The sequence below is a fragment of the Rhipicephalus sanguineus genome, chromosome 11 (genome assembly GCF_013339695.2).
Source record: "Rhipicephalus sanguineus isolate Rsan-2018 chromosome 11, BIME_Rsan_1.4, whole genome shotgun sequence".
Taxonomy (NCBI): Eukaryota; Metazoa; Arthropoda; class Arachnida; order Ixodida; family Ixodidae; genus Rhipicephalus; species Rhipicephalus sanguineus.
In genome coordinates, this window is record NC_051186.1 from 14,984,832 (window position 1) to 15,002,463 (window position 17,632).

The 17,632-nt window shown below is 46.5% G+C and overlaps 1 protein-coding gene across 1 annotated transcript in view; it reads right to left on the reverse strand.

The window, feature by feature from the left end:
• LOC119374286 (uncharacterized) overlaps positions 1-17,632 on the reverse strand; it is a 160,448-nt gene that overhangs the window by 59,700 nt on the left and 83,116 nt on the right. Inside the window, exons 6-8 of the mRNA XM_037644364.2 lie at positions 14,527-14,595; positions 14,363-14,413; positions 10,291-10,415 (exon numbers count right to left, since the gene is read on the reverse strand). Of these exons, the coding sequence (XP_037500292.1) occupies positions 10,291-10,415; positions 14,363-14,413; positions 14,527-14,595 (245 nt within the window). The remainder of the gene's footprint in view (positions 1-10,290; positions 10,416-14,362; positions 14,414-14,526; positions 14,596-17,632) is intronic.

Sequence of the window (17,632 nt, forward strand, 5' to 3'; positions counted from 1 at the left end):
CTGACTGTCCCCTGCTAGGGTTTCGGAAGTTAGGGCAAGAAAGAGCCCATGTGCCAACTTTCAACACTCAACTATAGTAAAAAAGGCAGCAAGTAAATTAAAAACTGCAAACTATGAAAATCATTCTTGAAGCAGCTTCATAAGCTAAACCAGCTCGCAGCTGTGTAAAACGCTAGAGAGTATTGCATGCGCAACTCATCTTGAGCTTATTCACAGTGTTACTCCTGATCTTGGATGACCAGAAAAAGTGTCTGAATCGCAACTACCTAACCGCTTTTTGTGGGCATATTATGATATTTCATTCATTCTAGCTAGATTACTCTACGTTCCAAGTAATTCACAGAAATCCTCTTTCATTCCCACAGGGGTGGAAATGGCCTGGGGAATTTTTTTAAGCATTTCTAAAAGCTGCGAATTTTACAACTTACAGCAGAAGATATGAACCAGCAGCTTGATAACACTCAATGTCAGTGAAAGAGAGAGAAAGTTCTTTATTAAAAGCAGAATTTTCAGCCAGCGTATTTCGCCTAGTTGCTGTTCTGCAGGCCGAGGGGAGTCAAAGACCCTAGAATAGTGTGGGCAGAAAGATAGGTAAAAAAAAAAAAGAACTGAAATGCAGATCTTGTAATAGCTGTCCTAGGCAGTATATGGACAGTCTCGACAGTTCACGTAAAATAAGAAAAAAAATTAGAAAAGTACAGGAGCACTTATGGGCACAACTCGCGCTTTCTTGATTCAAGCATCAAAGTTTGATGAGAAGACCAACAGAATTGATGCATCATATCCATAGGTTGGCAAACTCACTCATGAGTCGTCCGTAAAGACAAACTACGGCAAGTTCTCAACATTATTTACTAGCATAGCCATTTGGAATTCGTTGCCTTTCGAATTGAAATCATTGCACAACATTCATATTTTCACCTCGCGCAGCAAGAAATATTTCATTCAGGAATTAATAAACTCATCCGAATCGTGTAATTAACTGTTAATAGCTCTCAACATTTCTGTGCAATTTGATTACTTCAATCTGCCTTTGTATAACTGATAACACTGATAATGAAAAGAGTTGCATTTGTCACAGTGAGCTGTTCACTAATATTGTTTTTTTTTATTTCCTGTTTCATCACTTGCTTTTCATTATTTTCATGGTATTTCTAAATAGTGAGTATTACCGTTATGTTATGTATTGATCGTATTTTTATTGTTAATCAGGCTTATTCATTATTACTCACATGTCCGTATACTAGGCTTGTGTGAATATTCGAGCACTTCGAATATTCGAACGAATATTACAGTATTCAAATTCGCTTCGAAACGAATTTAACTTCTAGGAAATTTCGAAGTATTCAAAATGAACGAATAGACATATAAGCCGCATGTAACCCCTGTAAAAGTGGTTTCACTGCAGCGTAGGTGTACTATACCGTGAATACACCTTTCCAGGAAAAATCCTCACTGCCGCGAAATTCCACTTCAGGTTTAAATGAACATAAGTAAAACCTCGTTAATTCAAAGTCACTGGGACTGTGAAAAATCTAATTAAGCAGGTTTTCGAATTAACCAAACATACAAAAAGCGGAATGAAAGGAACTTTAAATTACTGGAAGTAATCAGAGGTGGTCGTTTGCTGTTCCTGCTAGTTTGCGGCTACGAGGGTAAAGTCTTCCAGCAATACCTGGTCCCAATTTTGCCGCTAAACCGGGAAACGGCGGGCCTCACTGCTGCCAGCGCAAGAAAAAAAAAAAGAAAGAGGAAAAAAAATTACACCATTTCCCGCTAAAGGGGACCATGAGGCGATGCGAAGCCGGAGCACTTGCACGATCGCGTTCCGTTGGCGTTCTTTGGGCATGCTACCGACCTCACGTCGTGGAACGCGAAGAGGAACGCTACGCGCGTCTTGTCCTCCCTCTAGCCTGGCTGTTAATTCTCACAGGGCGAGCGGGGAACGCGGTCGGCAGGCATGCGAGAGGGGGGCAGCGTCGGAGAGGAGAGACAGGGGGAGGGGACGCGCATGCACAGGTGCTCATTGCGGCGTTGCGCAGGAGAGAATTCCGGCATGTCTAGCCCGCGTTTCAGAGGAAGAGTGGAAAGGGGGAGTGGAGAGGGGAATGGAAGAGGGAAAGTGGAGAGGGAGAAAGGGGAGTGGAGAGGGAGAGGGTATGCGCATGCGCAGTAAGGGTGGTCACGCCGCACACCACCACCGCCACCGGATTGAACTTCGCATCTAAAAACGGTCTCGTGTTAAACTGAAATGCGCGCCTGCGGAAAAGGCATGCTTCGCTGCAACACAGTGGTGACACGCGGGTAGCATGTCACCTGCTCCTGGCAGCGTGAGCGCATCATGATGCGACCATTCACCCATTCTTTCTGGTCAGATAAAAGAATTTAATAATGACCAGTGTGACGAAATTCGCTATGTGTTCTGGGTGGAAAACATGATCATTGAAGTTTTCGAACTGAGTTTTCGAAGTAGGCGTTGCAGGCAAGTATACCGCCAGCAGTGCAAGTGCGCAAATGGCCGGAACAACCGCCATTCGGAGGTTCGCATACATCGCGAATTCCGTGAGACTGCCCTTCATTACTTTCTCTATTTTCCCAGAAAGAATGGGTAAATCATGACGCGCTGACGTTGAGAGAAGCATGCGTCATGCTGCCCGCATGTCACCGCTGTGTTGCAGTGAAGCATGTCTTTTCCGCAGGCGCACATTTCAGCTGACCACGAGACCGCCTTTAGTTTAGTTTTTTTTCTTGCGCTGGCAGCAGCGAGGCTGGGGTGCTCAACTTGTCTTCATTAGTATCGCTACATTGTATTGCCTTGTGGCTCCTAAGGGCCATCGTTTCTGCGGATTTGCGGCTAAATCGGGATCGGGGAATTGGCACATGGCACCCAAAGTTTTCGAAGTAACCGGGCTAGTACTGACCGCCGCTTCAAATTATCCACTAAAATTTACATTGCAAAATACGGGGCCAAGGAAATCCTTCTAATTATGTGGGATTTCGAAATAACAGAGTTCGAATTAATGAAGTTTTGCTGTATTACCCTCAAATCGATTCATCATTTTTGAAGTTTAAAAACTTGTTACACCAGCTTATATGCTCTAAGTATAGTAAATTTTAAAACGTAACATATTTTACAGGTTATCACTTGCATTCTACCGAAAGTCAAATGCTGCTATTACTCAAAGTTGCTTACACTTTCCTTAGAACCAAAAAGAATGACATATGCATATGCCTTGTTTCAACTTTAAAAATATTGTGCTGGTTAGTTGGATCATGACAAATATGCCCATTTTTCTTTATTAATATGTGACATAAACTATTCGAATTCGCTTTGAAATTCGCTTCGATCAAATCACTATTCGCTTCGCATTCGCTTTGGACCTAAAATTTACTATTCGCACAAGCCTACCGTATACTATTGCTGTATTTTTTGTAATTACCCCATTCATGTAGCCATAGGAGGTCCCCCTGTCAGTTTCTCTGAAACTTTGGGACCTCCTGCTGTAATATGCTAACCATGTAACTCAACTGAACTATCTAATAAACTTGACTTGACTTGACTCAGATCGGGCCATGAGTCTGAGTCAGTCTGAGTGAGTAATATTTTGGTGACTGCGAGTCCGAGTTAGTCCAGTCGAAAAAAATTTGAGTAAGTCCGAGTGAGTCCGGCTAAGGAAAATATTGGTGAGTCTGAGTCCGAGTGAGTCTGGTTGAAGAAAATATTGGCGAGTCTGAGTCCAAGTAAGCGCTAAGCACAAAATATATTTCTTGAGCAAGTCTGAGTGAGCTCTACTTTTTTTGCCTACCTGTGGTCCTATCTATTCATCTTCGGCATTAATATCAGCCTGATAACGGCTCATGTTCATAGTCCCAACTACTCTCACATATTTCAACGCACTAGTGTTCATACACTACCTCAATATTTATTGATCAGAGGCATGAAGTAGGGGGGCAGGTGCCTTGACCTCTCCCATAAACTCTTTCACGGAAAGTTCTTGATAAAGATATCTCGTGGGAGTCGCGTCTTTCATAAAAATGTCCTCACTGGTTTGCAACCGCTGATAACTCGTATTTGAACGTACGAGATCAAAAAGTGCCGCGTAGAGCACTGATTATGTGAGATATTGCTGTTAAAGATCATTGAAACCATGATCATATAAGCTAATTTTACGTTAATGCACTTGTGAGTCGAGTCACTCAGGCTCACTCATACTCAGATCAAGCCGTGAGTCTGATTCTGAGTGAGTCCGGCTGAGTACAGTTGATCCCGGATACTATATCGAACTCGAAGGGGATCGCGAAATAGTTTGAATATCGATAATACGAAATATAAAATATGCGTATTTAAGGCTTATATTAATGCATTGCAGGTCTCAAACCAGTTTCCGGAATTTGTAATAAACGCTAAGATGATGATTCGCTCACAACTAGCATGCTAAATAACAAGGTGGCAACTTCTTTTGCAAAGTTACCGCACTTTATTTCACACGAAAATAGTCCATAAACTTGTCTTGCTTCTAGCACGCCGTCAAGTTGATCAAGTCATCCTAAATATCATTGAAGCTTTCCAAATAAGCAAATTCAGCACCTTCAGCTACAACAGCGGTGACAGACGCTGAACACCAAAGCAAGCTCTGGAGCACGGTAAGAGGTTTAGCGGCAGCGTTGACATCTTCATAACCGCACGGGTCCACTTCTGCGGCACCGGCAACGTCAGCCTTGATCGCGGCATCGATGCAGTCAGAAACAGCGACGTCGTCATCTGCACCGATGAAGTCGCTTGCTGTACTCCCGTCCGAGAGCGCGTCCAGAAATGCTAAGTCACAAAATTTCCTGAGGCACCGTACGCCGTTGTCGGCGGTCATGACACACCCAAAGTCATCACCTGGTACCAAAGCCCGCAAGAAAACAGTTCATGACGGTGCTTTGCTTGACGTCGTTCTAAGTACCAGTCATCATTTTATCGGTACAAGCGGGTCAGTGTTTAGTTCAACTCCCGAATGAGGATTTGTCAGGAACGACGCGAGAGGTACACAAGTCCTCAAGCCGCAAGAGACAACGCAGCCCACAAGCAACGAAGGAACAAGTCCCTACCATCGACATCTTGGCAATGGCACTTGTAGCTTTGTAGCAAGCAGCCGCTGCTTTGGCGCGAAAAGCAAGAAAAGGGTAGCCTCCGAGATGTGTGTTTTATAACCAAAAACACCAAAAATACGTCACGATGTTGCGGATCTCGAAGGCCATGCTTTTTAGGCCCACATGCCATCGTGCGCGAACAAACAGGGAGGGAATGTGAACATTGCAATGAGGCTGCCAAGTATCTCCGCATTCATCTCGTTTTGGTGCCTTCGGCAATCGGCCCCGTCGAAACACTATGCATGCGCGTTACAACCTACAGATCGCGCATCAAACAAGCCGGTGCACTCGCAAGCGCTGCGCAACCAACCAGATCAACGTAATGCAACGACACCGCCTTTCCGTCACCTGTGCGCGAAGAGTGATCGGAACTTGATAGAACGCGGCCGAAAATGACGAACATTTGTTAGGAAAAATGCACTCCCTGGAGATTGGCGCAGCGCAGCGTTCGATATATCGGATTTTTCGCTGTGCGGGAGTTCGATATATGTGTGCACCAGCCCTATACTTTTGCATGGGAAATTCAAGGGGATTTCTCAACTGTTCGATATAGCCAATAATTCGATATATCCGAGTTTGATATACCGGGATCGACTGTAATACAGTAAACCCTCGTTATAACGAAGTCAACGAGACGGCAAAAAAATTCGATATAAGCGGTAATTCGATATACACGACTGCCCCATAAAAGCTCAGCAAGTACAGCTAAATTAGCCATGACAACTTCTCAGAAGTGGTATTCATTGAAACAAACCTTTATTCACGCACAAAAAAGTCAGTCAGCTGGCTTTGTCAGGTGCTTCGGCTGGGCGCGAGGAGTGCCCGCTCCAGTTTGTTCAGGCAAATTATGAGGTCGTGGTCGCCGCCCGCGCACTCCACTCTATTTCGCAACAGACGGAGGATCTCCTGCGTTTGTGCCACTGTTGGTATTTCGCGAGGCTGTTCGTCTAGCGGCTCTTCTTCCTCATCAGGGCCTCCAAGCAAGTCGACTATTTCGGCATCCGTAGCTGGGGCAACGACGGGTACATCTGCGTCAGCCATCGCAAATGATTCAAAGTTGCCTTCCAGATCTCCGCCAACGATGCTGTTCACAGCTTCGTAGAGATCGTCGCAGTCCTCGCAGTCGTCATTAGTGTCTTCTGCATGCGACCGGGAAAATCCGGCATGTGCAAAGCAGTTTGAAATCTTTGCAGGTGCCAGTTCTTTCCATGAATGGCATAGTAAATGCACTGCTCCAAGTAAGTTGATGCTGTATCCCTTGTTGGCATCGTACGCAACGAGCATCCGTTGCAAAAGACTCTTCCGGTATAACTTTCGTGTTGTCTCAATAATGCCTTGGTCCATGGGTTGCAATATCGCGGTCGTATTCGCTGGTAGAAATTCCAAAGTGATCGCTTGCAGATTTTTAATCTTGCCATGGCTAGGGCAATTGTCGATAACAAAAAGCACACGCCTTTGCTTTGCCCTAAACTTTCGATCGAGCAGGCGCACATACTCTTCGAAAACGGCTGCGGTCATCCAAGCTCGTCTGTTGCTTCTGTATATGCAATCTTTGGGTATCGTTGCGTTGCGGAAGCACCGGGGCTTTGCCGCCTTCCCTAGTATCAGCAAAGGAAGCTTGTCCTCCCCCGTCGTGTTAGCACCAAACAGCACTGTAACGCGTTCTTTGCTTTGTTTGCATCCTGATGAGGTTCCGTCCGGTGTAGTGTACGTGCGCTTTGGCAATATTTTGTAAAAGAATGCCGCCTCGTCCAAGTTGTAAATGTCTCTGTCTTCATACTGCTGAAGTAGGGCGCTCAGCCGATGCTTGCGCCATCCGTCCACGACGTCGCGGTCCACGGCTGCACTCTCACCAACGATCGATTTTGAAGACACGCCGTGCCATCTCTTGAAATGTTCAAGCCAGCCGTTGCTGCACTTAAAATCTTCCTTGCCCATTTAGGCGGCTAGGGCTTCGGCGTTTGCGGTCAATGCAGGCCCATTTACAGGAAGGTTTGCACTTCTAGCGTTTTTCAGCCATTCGAGAAGCGCTCTTTCCACTTCAGGATACATAGAATCACGGTTGCGCTTTCGTTTGGCTGAGAAACTCTTCTCGAAGCCGTCCAGTATGGCATCCTTATTCTTCAGAACAGTTGATAATGTTGACGGTGGTATTCCGAATTGTCTTGCGATTTCAGACTTCTGCCGGCCTCCTTTTTCCACCTCACGTATCAGCTGAACTTTCTGCTCCAATGTCAGACACTTCCGTGCGGGCACCGGCAGTGTCATTTTCACTTGACGGTCACTAAAAGCACACATGATGCATACACACAACGCCACGGGTTCACACAAACCTCGCACAACACACGTGCACGAGTGCATTCCAAACACGGATGGAAAAAACCCAGGGAGCACGCCAAGGCATTGGCTCTGTACTGGTCACGTGGAGCAGCCAGCACGTTTACAAAGAGCGAGTGCCTCCGGCGGTCGCCTCCGTACCGGAGTAGGGCGCGGAGGAGGAGGGTAAGATCCGCGCCGCGGAGACTCTCACGCGGCGAAGAATTGGCGCCGCGGTGACTCTCACACCGTCTGCACTGGCGCGCTTTAGCCCGGCAACGCTAGTGCGAACATTGCTCGCTCAGTGCAGAAAAGGCCGCTTGGCGCGGGTCGTGGACGAAAAAAGCGCGCAGGCACTTCGGCGGCCTGGGCGGTCGCTCGCCCGCTCTTAGCGCCGCCGTGAATACGCATCCGCAACTTGTTACTTCGCATTAAGCAGAGCAAGCTATCGACATGCTTCGAGTAATCCGGTCTAAAATACACGCATTTGGGTCGGGACTACGTGACACTTCGATAAAAGCGATAATTCGAATAAAGCGACTTCGTTGTAACGAGGGTTTACTGTATGTTGTTGAATGGGAATCCGAGTGAATCCGGTTGGGAAAAAGTTGATAAGCCTGAGTCCAAGTGAGTCCTGATGAGGAAAACAGCCATACTTTTGTGGCTTGTACTTGAAAATGAACCGACTAGCCCAGCAACGTGTACTTCAAGGCATTATGTGCACTTTGTTGATGCTGCATGTGGCTGATGACGATGAAGAATTCTGGCCAAGCACTTTGCAGTGGGTGGGAAGCATTAAACCACACCCTCGTTGCGCAATTAGCATTGTGTGATGACTGGTTGTTATTTCACTCTTCTGGCGCGCTATATTACATAGATTAATGTGGTTCCTTGCCCGACATGACGCGTGTATAGGGTCTCTTTGCAAATGAGTTTGTGGCACCAGCGTGGCTCTGTGGTATGGTAGAATACTCGACTGCGAGGGAGAGGGCCCGGGTTCAAATGTAATTCGATCCTGGGCATTCTCATTCTATTTTTTCCATGTCTATCAGTTACCTTTTTATGTCTATCGGTTACACCACCAACGGTGACGGCGATGCCGCTCAACGCAGGAACGGGCACCTAAGAGCTGCACTCCATAAGACTCATCGCCCAAACACTCAGCGCAGATGGTTAACCACCGAAGTTGAAACATGCTGCTCCGGTGTTTACCACTTGGTTAATCCCGACAGTTTAATAGTCTTTCTCAATTATTGGTTACATCTGTCCAGAAATCCTAATTGGTGTCTGCCGCCCGCATCTTCCCTGCTTCATTTTTACTGGACCAGTGGTGAGTACAGTATAGACCGCTTATAACGTAAGTCGCCGGAGTCGCGAATATCCGCACTATAAGCGGTATCGCACTATAACCAAAACAACCTTCTTCAAAGGCTGCACTTGCGCAAAACGTGTTGAGCATGTAGCCTCGCGTGTCCGATAATCGACATATGCGATTTGGGGCGCTTACAACCACCTAAATGTCCGAATGTTCAAAAATTAACCGCCAAAGACCTGCATTGCCAACGAAATGAACACGGGGGAAAAAAGCAAACAAAACAAAGTGCCATCGCGGAAATTCGCCGACTACGTTTCAGGCCACCTCGAGGTATGCGCATTACACAGAAACCATGTCGAATCGCGACCGAAATTTCACGTGCTGAGCGGTACCGATCGTTCGATTTCACGGGCGCGCATGCGATGTTCAAGACATTGCAGTCGAATCCGGAACCACAGTTCGAGAGTTGCATGTGGCAACCATGCCCTCGTTTTCATTAACTATATGATTCTCTTCCCTTCAAGTGCAGTCATCGCAAAAAGTTTCGTTGATTCCGCACCAAACCGCAACTTTTATCGCCCGTGACCGCTACCGAAAAGCAACCAACGCTGATTAGGCCTAGCGTGCCGTTCAGCATGTTGTCGTGGGAAGTTTGTCCAAGACAACATGAAGATCGGACGTCGAAAAGATCGCACTCAAGCACTAACTTAAGAACAGCGCGCGTGATACGAAGTTTGTGTTCGCGGCCGGGAGATCAACGGCGACAAAAGCCCGCCAAGCTCGTTTAAGTCCGCGCACTGGCAGAAAAGGCGAAAGCTCGCGTCATGAAGCCGCAAAACTTTTCAATTTGCGGACGAGGTCGCAAACGCGATATCTGTAGCAAGTGTGATAACGACGACGCTTTTCCCGACAGGAAACTTACTTTAAAGCGCACTTGATGAGGACGCGATCGTACGTTCCACGCGTAACGCGCTGCCGGCAAGCGGCCGCGGCCGCGGAGCCTTGCCGCCGCCGGTGCAAAGGCTACTCCGTCGCCTAGGCAACCACCATCCTTCCCCATTCGGCGAGCCCGCACAGCGCTGCCGCGGTCTTTTTCCTCCCTCCACCCCTCGTTCGTTCACTGTGCGTGCCCTTGCCCTTCGTAACGACCTCGTCGCTCCCTCCCCAGCGGCGTACCTCCTTTGAGAACCGCACTCGCTACCGCGTTTGTCAGAAATATTTTCCCACAACCGCATTATAAACGGTATTTCATCTTGGGGGACTGCACAATAAGCGGTATGCGTATACATGCGGTTCTATGGGAGGGTGAACGGGAGTCGAAAAAGACCGCATTATAACCGGTCCTGCACTATATGCGGTTACGTTATAAGTGGTCTGCACTGTAGTGGGGCTTGCCCAATTTCTGTGGCACATACGTGATAGAAGTTTTTGCAAACGTAGATAGGACTGACGAATTTTGGCTTCGTCTAGCCACATACAGTTCGCTGTAAAAGTAGCACAGCTTGGCAAAATCGTTTAATTACCTTTCCATTCTGTCCAACAGATCCTATCTTGGGTGACGTACTGTCATTTTTCGTGTTCTCTTCTGAATCACTGCCACCACCGTTAATTTCCTGGTCATTGTCAGGCTCAGCTGGTTCAGGTTCCACTGAAAGAGAAAGAAAAAAAAAAGCTTCACATCCTCAAATCATGTCCCACTAAACTAGTTAACAACATTCTGTCGGTTGGCAGCCCTATCAAGTATCTAGTACTGTCGAACCGGGATATAACAAACACTTTTGTTGCATTACTACATTTGCTGAATCGCAAATCTAGAGATGTTATTAAAAGTACTAATGAAATACAAAGAGGGACACCGTATTTACTCACATAATATTAGCACTCGTGCAATGATTGCACCCCTGAATTTTGTCGTCAAAATTTTATTGTTTTTTTTTTCAGCATGATCGCACCCCAAAACTGGCGCGCAATGTGACGTTTTCAGGTTTCCGCAAAAGAAAGCATGGCCTCTGAGATTTGTATTTACAATACGAAAGTAGTACTTTATAACTTGATCTTGGCGCATGCAGTTAACAAAAAGTAAGGCCTTTGAGGTCAGTGTCTCTCACATAGAGTTGCCGCGCTGGTGTAGGCTTGTCATCATCGGAGGTGCTTCCATGCTTCCTGCGGTCTAGTTCTGATTGCGTTGCCTTTGTATTTCTTGTGTTTGTGAGCCATTGTGCTTGTGTACAGCGTGTGTTTAGTACTGTTGATGCGATTTTATGCATCAACTAGATATCAGCCAAGTCTGCTACGGTGTGCAGTTTATGAGAAGGTGAAGTAAGGGCCACATTTCCAAACAATCGCTTTTGAAGGTACTACTTTTGCGAGGCATGCGGCTCTCTACAGGCTACAGCAGTCTCACACTGCACCGGCCGTGCTAATACAGCAGGCTGGGAACATTATTGCTTGGTGACGCTGACACATCTAATGATAATCAAGTGAAAATATCGTCAGAAGTGCTCGTTGCCAGGCATGGGAGTCAATGTTCTTATTGGTCATAGTGGCACTAGATTAGGAAGTTATAACACTGCAGGTGATTAAAAGCTGCTTTGTGGTGATCAAGTGTCAGTAAAATGCACCAGGCAGTGCTGCACGGCTTTTCGTCAACTTTCAGTGGGACTGTGACGAAACCTTCAGCGACGATACTGCCGCCCCGTCAACGAATCTTGAGGCAACGGCAGTGAGGACTCGGACACTGAATGAAATTAAGGGGTTAGTTATAGAATGACAGAAAAAAAAAAGGCAGTGTACAATCGTGTAACACCTGCATAATGAAAATTTAGTTTTTTGTGGACAATTTACTAGAGCTGTGCGAATAGCAATATTTTGGGTGCGAAGCGAATTTGAATATTGAAGTGTGAGTGCGAATCGAATCAAATATTTTTCGAATATTTCTAGAATATTTCTCAAATACTTCAAAGCGAAATTGCTGCAAAAAAGTTTGAGAGGATTCCTGAGCATATTTTTATGAGATAGCAAGATGAAAGTGTTCCTTTTCGCTAGGTTGATGAAGCGCTAGCGGGGTGGTGTTTCATAGTTGTCTTATCAAGAATGAGGCAATGTAGAGGCCGAATTGTATTTATGTTTTGGTGAAACCAAAGTGTTGCCGACAACACTTTACATGTGATAGGCAAAGATGCCATTTCCTCAGCCTCTCCTCCTCTTTCAACTTCTGTGGAAGCCCAACTGATGTGGCAGACAAGGGTCTGCTCCCTTCAAGTCCGGAGTTCCAAGTCTGCCTTGCAGACGTCGATACATAACAATATCTGAAATTTTTGATGCTAAAAAGCTTCGGCGTCCGATTTTTCAGACTTCCTGCCCAGATTTTATGTCTAAAACAGCATTAATTGAGCCCCCACATCTGCCACATCTTTCATCTCCATGTTGGAACCAGTGTTTTCTTGAGTTAATACATTTGCGACCATAAGGAAGCGTGAAAGGCAGCTTTGCCGCAATACGGGAGTGTGATGAGGTGAAGCATATCGAAAATCTAGGGACCACTTCCAATCGGACCTTGACTGTGTCTTGGCTAAGTTCGACTGTAACAGAGCTTGAAAGGCAGCTTTGCCGCAATGCGAGAGTGTGATGAGGTGAAGCATATTGAAAAACTTTCAATCGGACGTTGACTGTATTTGTCTTTGGGAAGTTCGAATTGTTCGAATAGTAAAATTCCAGTGCGAATCGAATCGAATAGCAAACACTATTAGAAAAATATTCGAAATTTCGAATATTCGCACACCCCTACAATTTACTCCATGTGGTGATCATGCCCCTATATTTGTGCCAACTTTTCGTACAAGAAAATTGCAATGACTATGCAAATAACTACGGCAGATTAACCTCTTTTGCCAACTGTTCCCGACTGTTCGTGTCACTAGAGTCATCGTCCTCATCATGAAATTGAATGCTCAGGCCCGGCTTACTCTGATGTGTGTCTTTAGTGTTCCCGCTTCCAAGTGAAGACACGTTTTTGTATGGCCATCGAGCACGTCACCATACTGATTGAGTAGATCCGTCACGTAGCCACAAGTTCCGGAAAGTGTCCCGCGAAAGCATCAGCACTTGGAGCCTCATGCAAAAATTTGATCGCATTGCAGTTTCCGCTGCCACATCACCCATTCAGAAGCTCCAAAGTTATACCTCGGCGCACATTCACCTTTTAGGCATGGATAACAGTCTGAACAGCAGACCTCTTGAACACTGCTGTGAATGAGTGCTGAAAATTTTCTGGGCCCAGGCCACCTGTGATCAATCAGCACGGCGATCAAGCACAATAGTAGCACATGGCTACAGAAAAGCTGCCGAGAAAGAACTTCCAGAGAGCCCAGAACAAGGAGCTCTTCTGCCAAATGCCAGTAGTGCTGAACAAATCACCGCTGTTTACCATCAAAGAGCACCATTGGTGATTGGAAGAGCAATTCTTGAATCAACGATCGCCACTCCCACAAGAGAGATGCGCGGAGGACGCACAGAAAAGGTTGAAAAAGAAAAAAAAAAAACCTTCCGAACAAGCACACAGAATAACCGTAACCTACACACAAAGCCAAAAAACAAACGTAGAGTTGTTACCGCATAGCAGCATCCCCATTCTCATTTGTCCTGGTATTACTGGCGATACACGTTTCAGTTTTGATTGTTAATCAACCCCCCCAACATCAGATTTGCAAATTTAGAGGAAATAGGTTGACTGACTATTGAATAAATATGGCGTATAGAGACCCTAAGGTCTCCAGGCACCCCACATCCATCGACCTTTTTTTTTACCGTCAGACAGTGCAGTTTTAGCTCGAACACCCGACAGTGCGGTGCTGATGGCCTTTTCTTTTTCTGCATGCTCACTTGGATGCAGACTCACCAAGGTTTTAATCCGCCTTGCTCGCTCACATGGATGAGTCTGAATGAGCAGCCTTAAACTCATGATCAAGCTTACTGCTTACCTATGGTCGAGGCTGTACTCAACATATCTACATGCAAATGACGGCACAAGCATTGCATCGCTAGTGTGAAATGGCTGCCCTAGATTGTGCTTCACGCTATTGCAGAAAAAAAAAGACAAAACATTTGTTTTACACTGTACAAGATCCTCAACAGGGACACAGATGAAAAGAGGAGATGGTGGTGTGCTATACAGTTGTGACTGTGTTTGCCACAAGCTGCTGCAGCATATGTGCTAGCCAAAATAAGAACAGAAAAACAAGGAACTCGAGGCGAGGTGGTAGTGTGACTGCACCCGTGCTGCATGCGATCTGGAGGCACTGCACATTCATCACACATTCCTCCACTCATTGACGTACTGCCTCCACCACAGTTCATGCTATTCATTATAGCCAAACCAGAGTACCTGATTGTTATCCTACATGGATAACTCTGTCAGTGATTTCTGAAATATTATAGGAGTAGAGAAACTCCATAACAATTGAACATTCACTCTAAGTAAGACTGTTAGAGATGGGCCCTGACCATAACAGTAAGTATTGAAAAGATGCGGAAGCAAATCTTCCCCTTTCACTTTCCCACTGAAAGCTTAACACAAAGAATATTCGAACGACTTACCATCAGAAGCAGCATTGGAGTGCACACTATCATCTTTCTTGGATTCATCCCCTGCACATGACAATCGAATCAGTTAACACAGCGTCCAAGCCCTGCGAACCTGGAGCCATCGTCTTGAAGAGCAAAGGCGGACCAGAGCCAAAGGAAACGTAATGTGCTCTTGCCTTGCAAATGTCCAGGCGACGAATGCTGCCACATCAATCCATGAATCGCCGTCTCAGTATCACTTCCAACTGAAGTCGTAGTAGTGGGTTTCACGGCATGAAATATAAAGAACGTAGATCGATGGCGTGACTGCCTTCTTCTTCCATCTTTATTGCCCCACGCCCATCTTTATGATGTTTGGAGGCACATGGTGTGTGACCGCCATAGCCTTCCATATTAAAAAAACCCTGTATTTGTTTACAATGTTTTGTTGGAACTACTGAGGTTTACTTTGAACCACAAAAACCTTTTTGTTTTACTATGGAGCTGTTATGCTTTTTGTTATGCCGTTATGCGTTCGCATAACCTATCATCATCATGAATGGCCTCCACCTTTCTAGCGCATGCAACGCAATAACTTGTCCAGCACATGCTCTCTTCGTCCTCCTCTTCATCTTCTGCTTCACTTCTAAAACTTAAGCGCCCAGTGCGCGCTCTCCCACTGCGCTGACTTGTCCGGCGTGGGATGCAATAACTCGGATGGGTGAGAGAACGAGCACAGCTAGAGAGAAAGAAAGAAAGATATACAGTCAACTGCCGATTTTTCGGACGCCCGATTTTCCGGACATGCTCGAAAATTCGGACGCTTTCGCGGCACTGTCACCAGCCCCATAGACTTCAATGTATTAGAATGTCCGAAATTTCGGACACTGAAACTCTTTCGCATCCGATTTTTCCGACTTTTGCCCAAATTGCAGGTCCGAATTGCATTATTTGAAGCGCCCACCTCTGTCGTGTCTATCATCTCGCAGGTTCGAACCAGCGCTTTCGCGAGTCGATCTGTTTGCGACAGCACAGTCCGAAAGTCAGCTTTGCCGCAATGCCCAAGCGTTATGGGGTGAAGCAGACCAGAAATTCAAAGGGGCCGCTATCACGGCGCCGTGCGGCGATGTCTTCACGGATAAGCAGCGGAAATGCGCGGAGGCGTGATGGCGGCAGCTGGCAAACGCGCCAGTATGGCTTAATCGCCGACAACCCTTACGATAAGCATCTTCAGCTAACTGCTCGGTAGCGCATGTGGCCAAGCGCAGTTGCAGGCATACCGCACGCATTTCATAGGCGAGAACCCCAATGCGCCACGCCGCCATTCTTGCTGCCTCTTTGTGCAAGACCGCTAAGTGCGCCGCACAGACGCGTTGCATTCACGGACGAAACCAGCTCGCCATTGCCGTGCCCGTGTGCGGTCAGGAACAAAGTGTGCATCACGAACCTTTTCATGATAAATGCGTGCGTACGATACAGCAACAGTACAGTGACGGCGTCAGCTTAGTTGGCGATGTGCTGCACACAACCAGAAACGATCGGCTTCACACGGCAGCAAATGCTGCGTATCGGCGGAGATTCGGTGATGTGTGTACGCATCGTTTACATGCACATGCGCATCGGAGAAAGCCGGACGAGTCGTCCGCTCTTCAGCCACAGTGTTTTCCGCGTCATCGTTTCCAAACGCTCCATGCGAGAGAGCCGTAATCTATCCCGTGCTTTGCTGGTACCAGCGGCGCTCAGCACAAGATGCATTCTTGCAAGTGGCAGTTGGCACGTAGTTAAGCGGGGTTCACGGCAGGTACTGAATGTATTTGCGAGAGCCTGGGCACGCACCTAAATGCCTGATAATTGTACTGGGAGGCATTAAAGCTATTTCGGACGTGGCTGTGGCAATTTGACCGCTTGAGCGGAATAAAAGCGCATGAATTCATTTTTTCGGACTGCCCGATTTTTCGGGCGATTTCGTGGTCCCTAGGGAGTCCGAAAGATTGGACATTGACTGTAGAAAGAAAGAGAAAGGAAAGAATTCTTGAAAAACAAAAATTTCTTGATGAGGCGGGATTCGAACTAGCGTACTCGCAATCCAAAGGTGAGCATTGTAACAACTCGGCTATCCAGGCATGCTAGCAGAGCAAAACATAGCCTTGCATAGTATAGTATAGCAAGGGGGTGAGAAAGGGAAGCGACTGTGCATGAGCATGAGGTGGTAACTCGGAATGTATATAAGTGCTTTGTTGTGGAATAACGGCCAGTTGTTAGTCTGCGCTGGTCCTTGTGTACTTTTTTCGTTGTGTCTTCATGTGGTGTGTGCAAATTTTCCACTATAAGTGCAGGGGGGAGCTTTCCTGGAACGGCACCAAAATTCAAGATGGCGGCAGCTAAGTTTTCCCACGAGAAAGAAATGAAGTGCACGTGGACTTCCTTAGAACTCTCCTGGCTCATGTTTGTGGCATGGTGCAATACAACAAAGACTCACAAACACAAGAAAAAAAGGCAGCGCGACCAGACTGCAGGAAGCATGGCATGGAAGCACCTCCAATGACGAGCCTTTGAATTGCAAATATACAGGTCTTGAAGGTCATGCTTGTGTTTACGGGACCCTGTGATTTGTCACGGGTGTCGAGTGCCAAGTTTCGGGTGTGGTCAGCACGCAGGAAATAACAAAAAATGCAGGCAGTTTGCACTAAGTCACGCAAAGTTTGGCATAGCGAAGCATGGGACCATCGCTGCTTGTACTCCCCTTTCTATTTTGTTTCTCTCTCTCAACTTCTTTCTCTCTCTTTCACAGATGTTCTCTCTGTCTCTCTTTTCCTTTCTGCATATCTTTTTCCATATTTCTCTCTTTCTCATTCTTTCTGTGCTACGCTTTACTCTCTCCCTTCCTCCTCACCCTCACTTCCCTTTCCCACCCCTTGCTACGCTATACTATACGAGGCTATGCTATGCTCTGCTAGCGTGCCTGGACCACCGAGTGGTTAGGACGCTTGCCTTCGGATCGAGCGTACGCAGGTTCGACTTCCGCCTCGTGAAGAATTTTTTTCAGCAAGAATTCTTCTCTTTATATCTTTCTTTCCATCCCTCTGTTCGTTTCTCTCTTTCTTTCTCTCTCACTCTCTCTCTCTGTACTCGTTCTCAGGGTTATTACAGGCCACACCGTAGCGGCCAGTAGTCGGATTTGCCCAAGTTCTGCGTCACATACTCGTTCATGATGATGATAGTTTTCGGATACAGTCACACACTTTACACCGAGCCATAGCACCTTTGCTGTTAAAGAATCAAATTTTCACGACAAATTTCAGG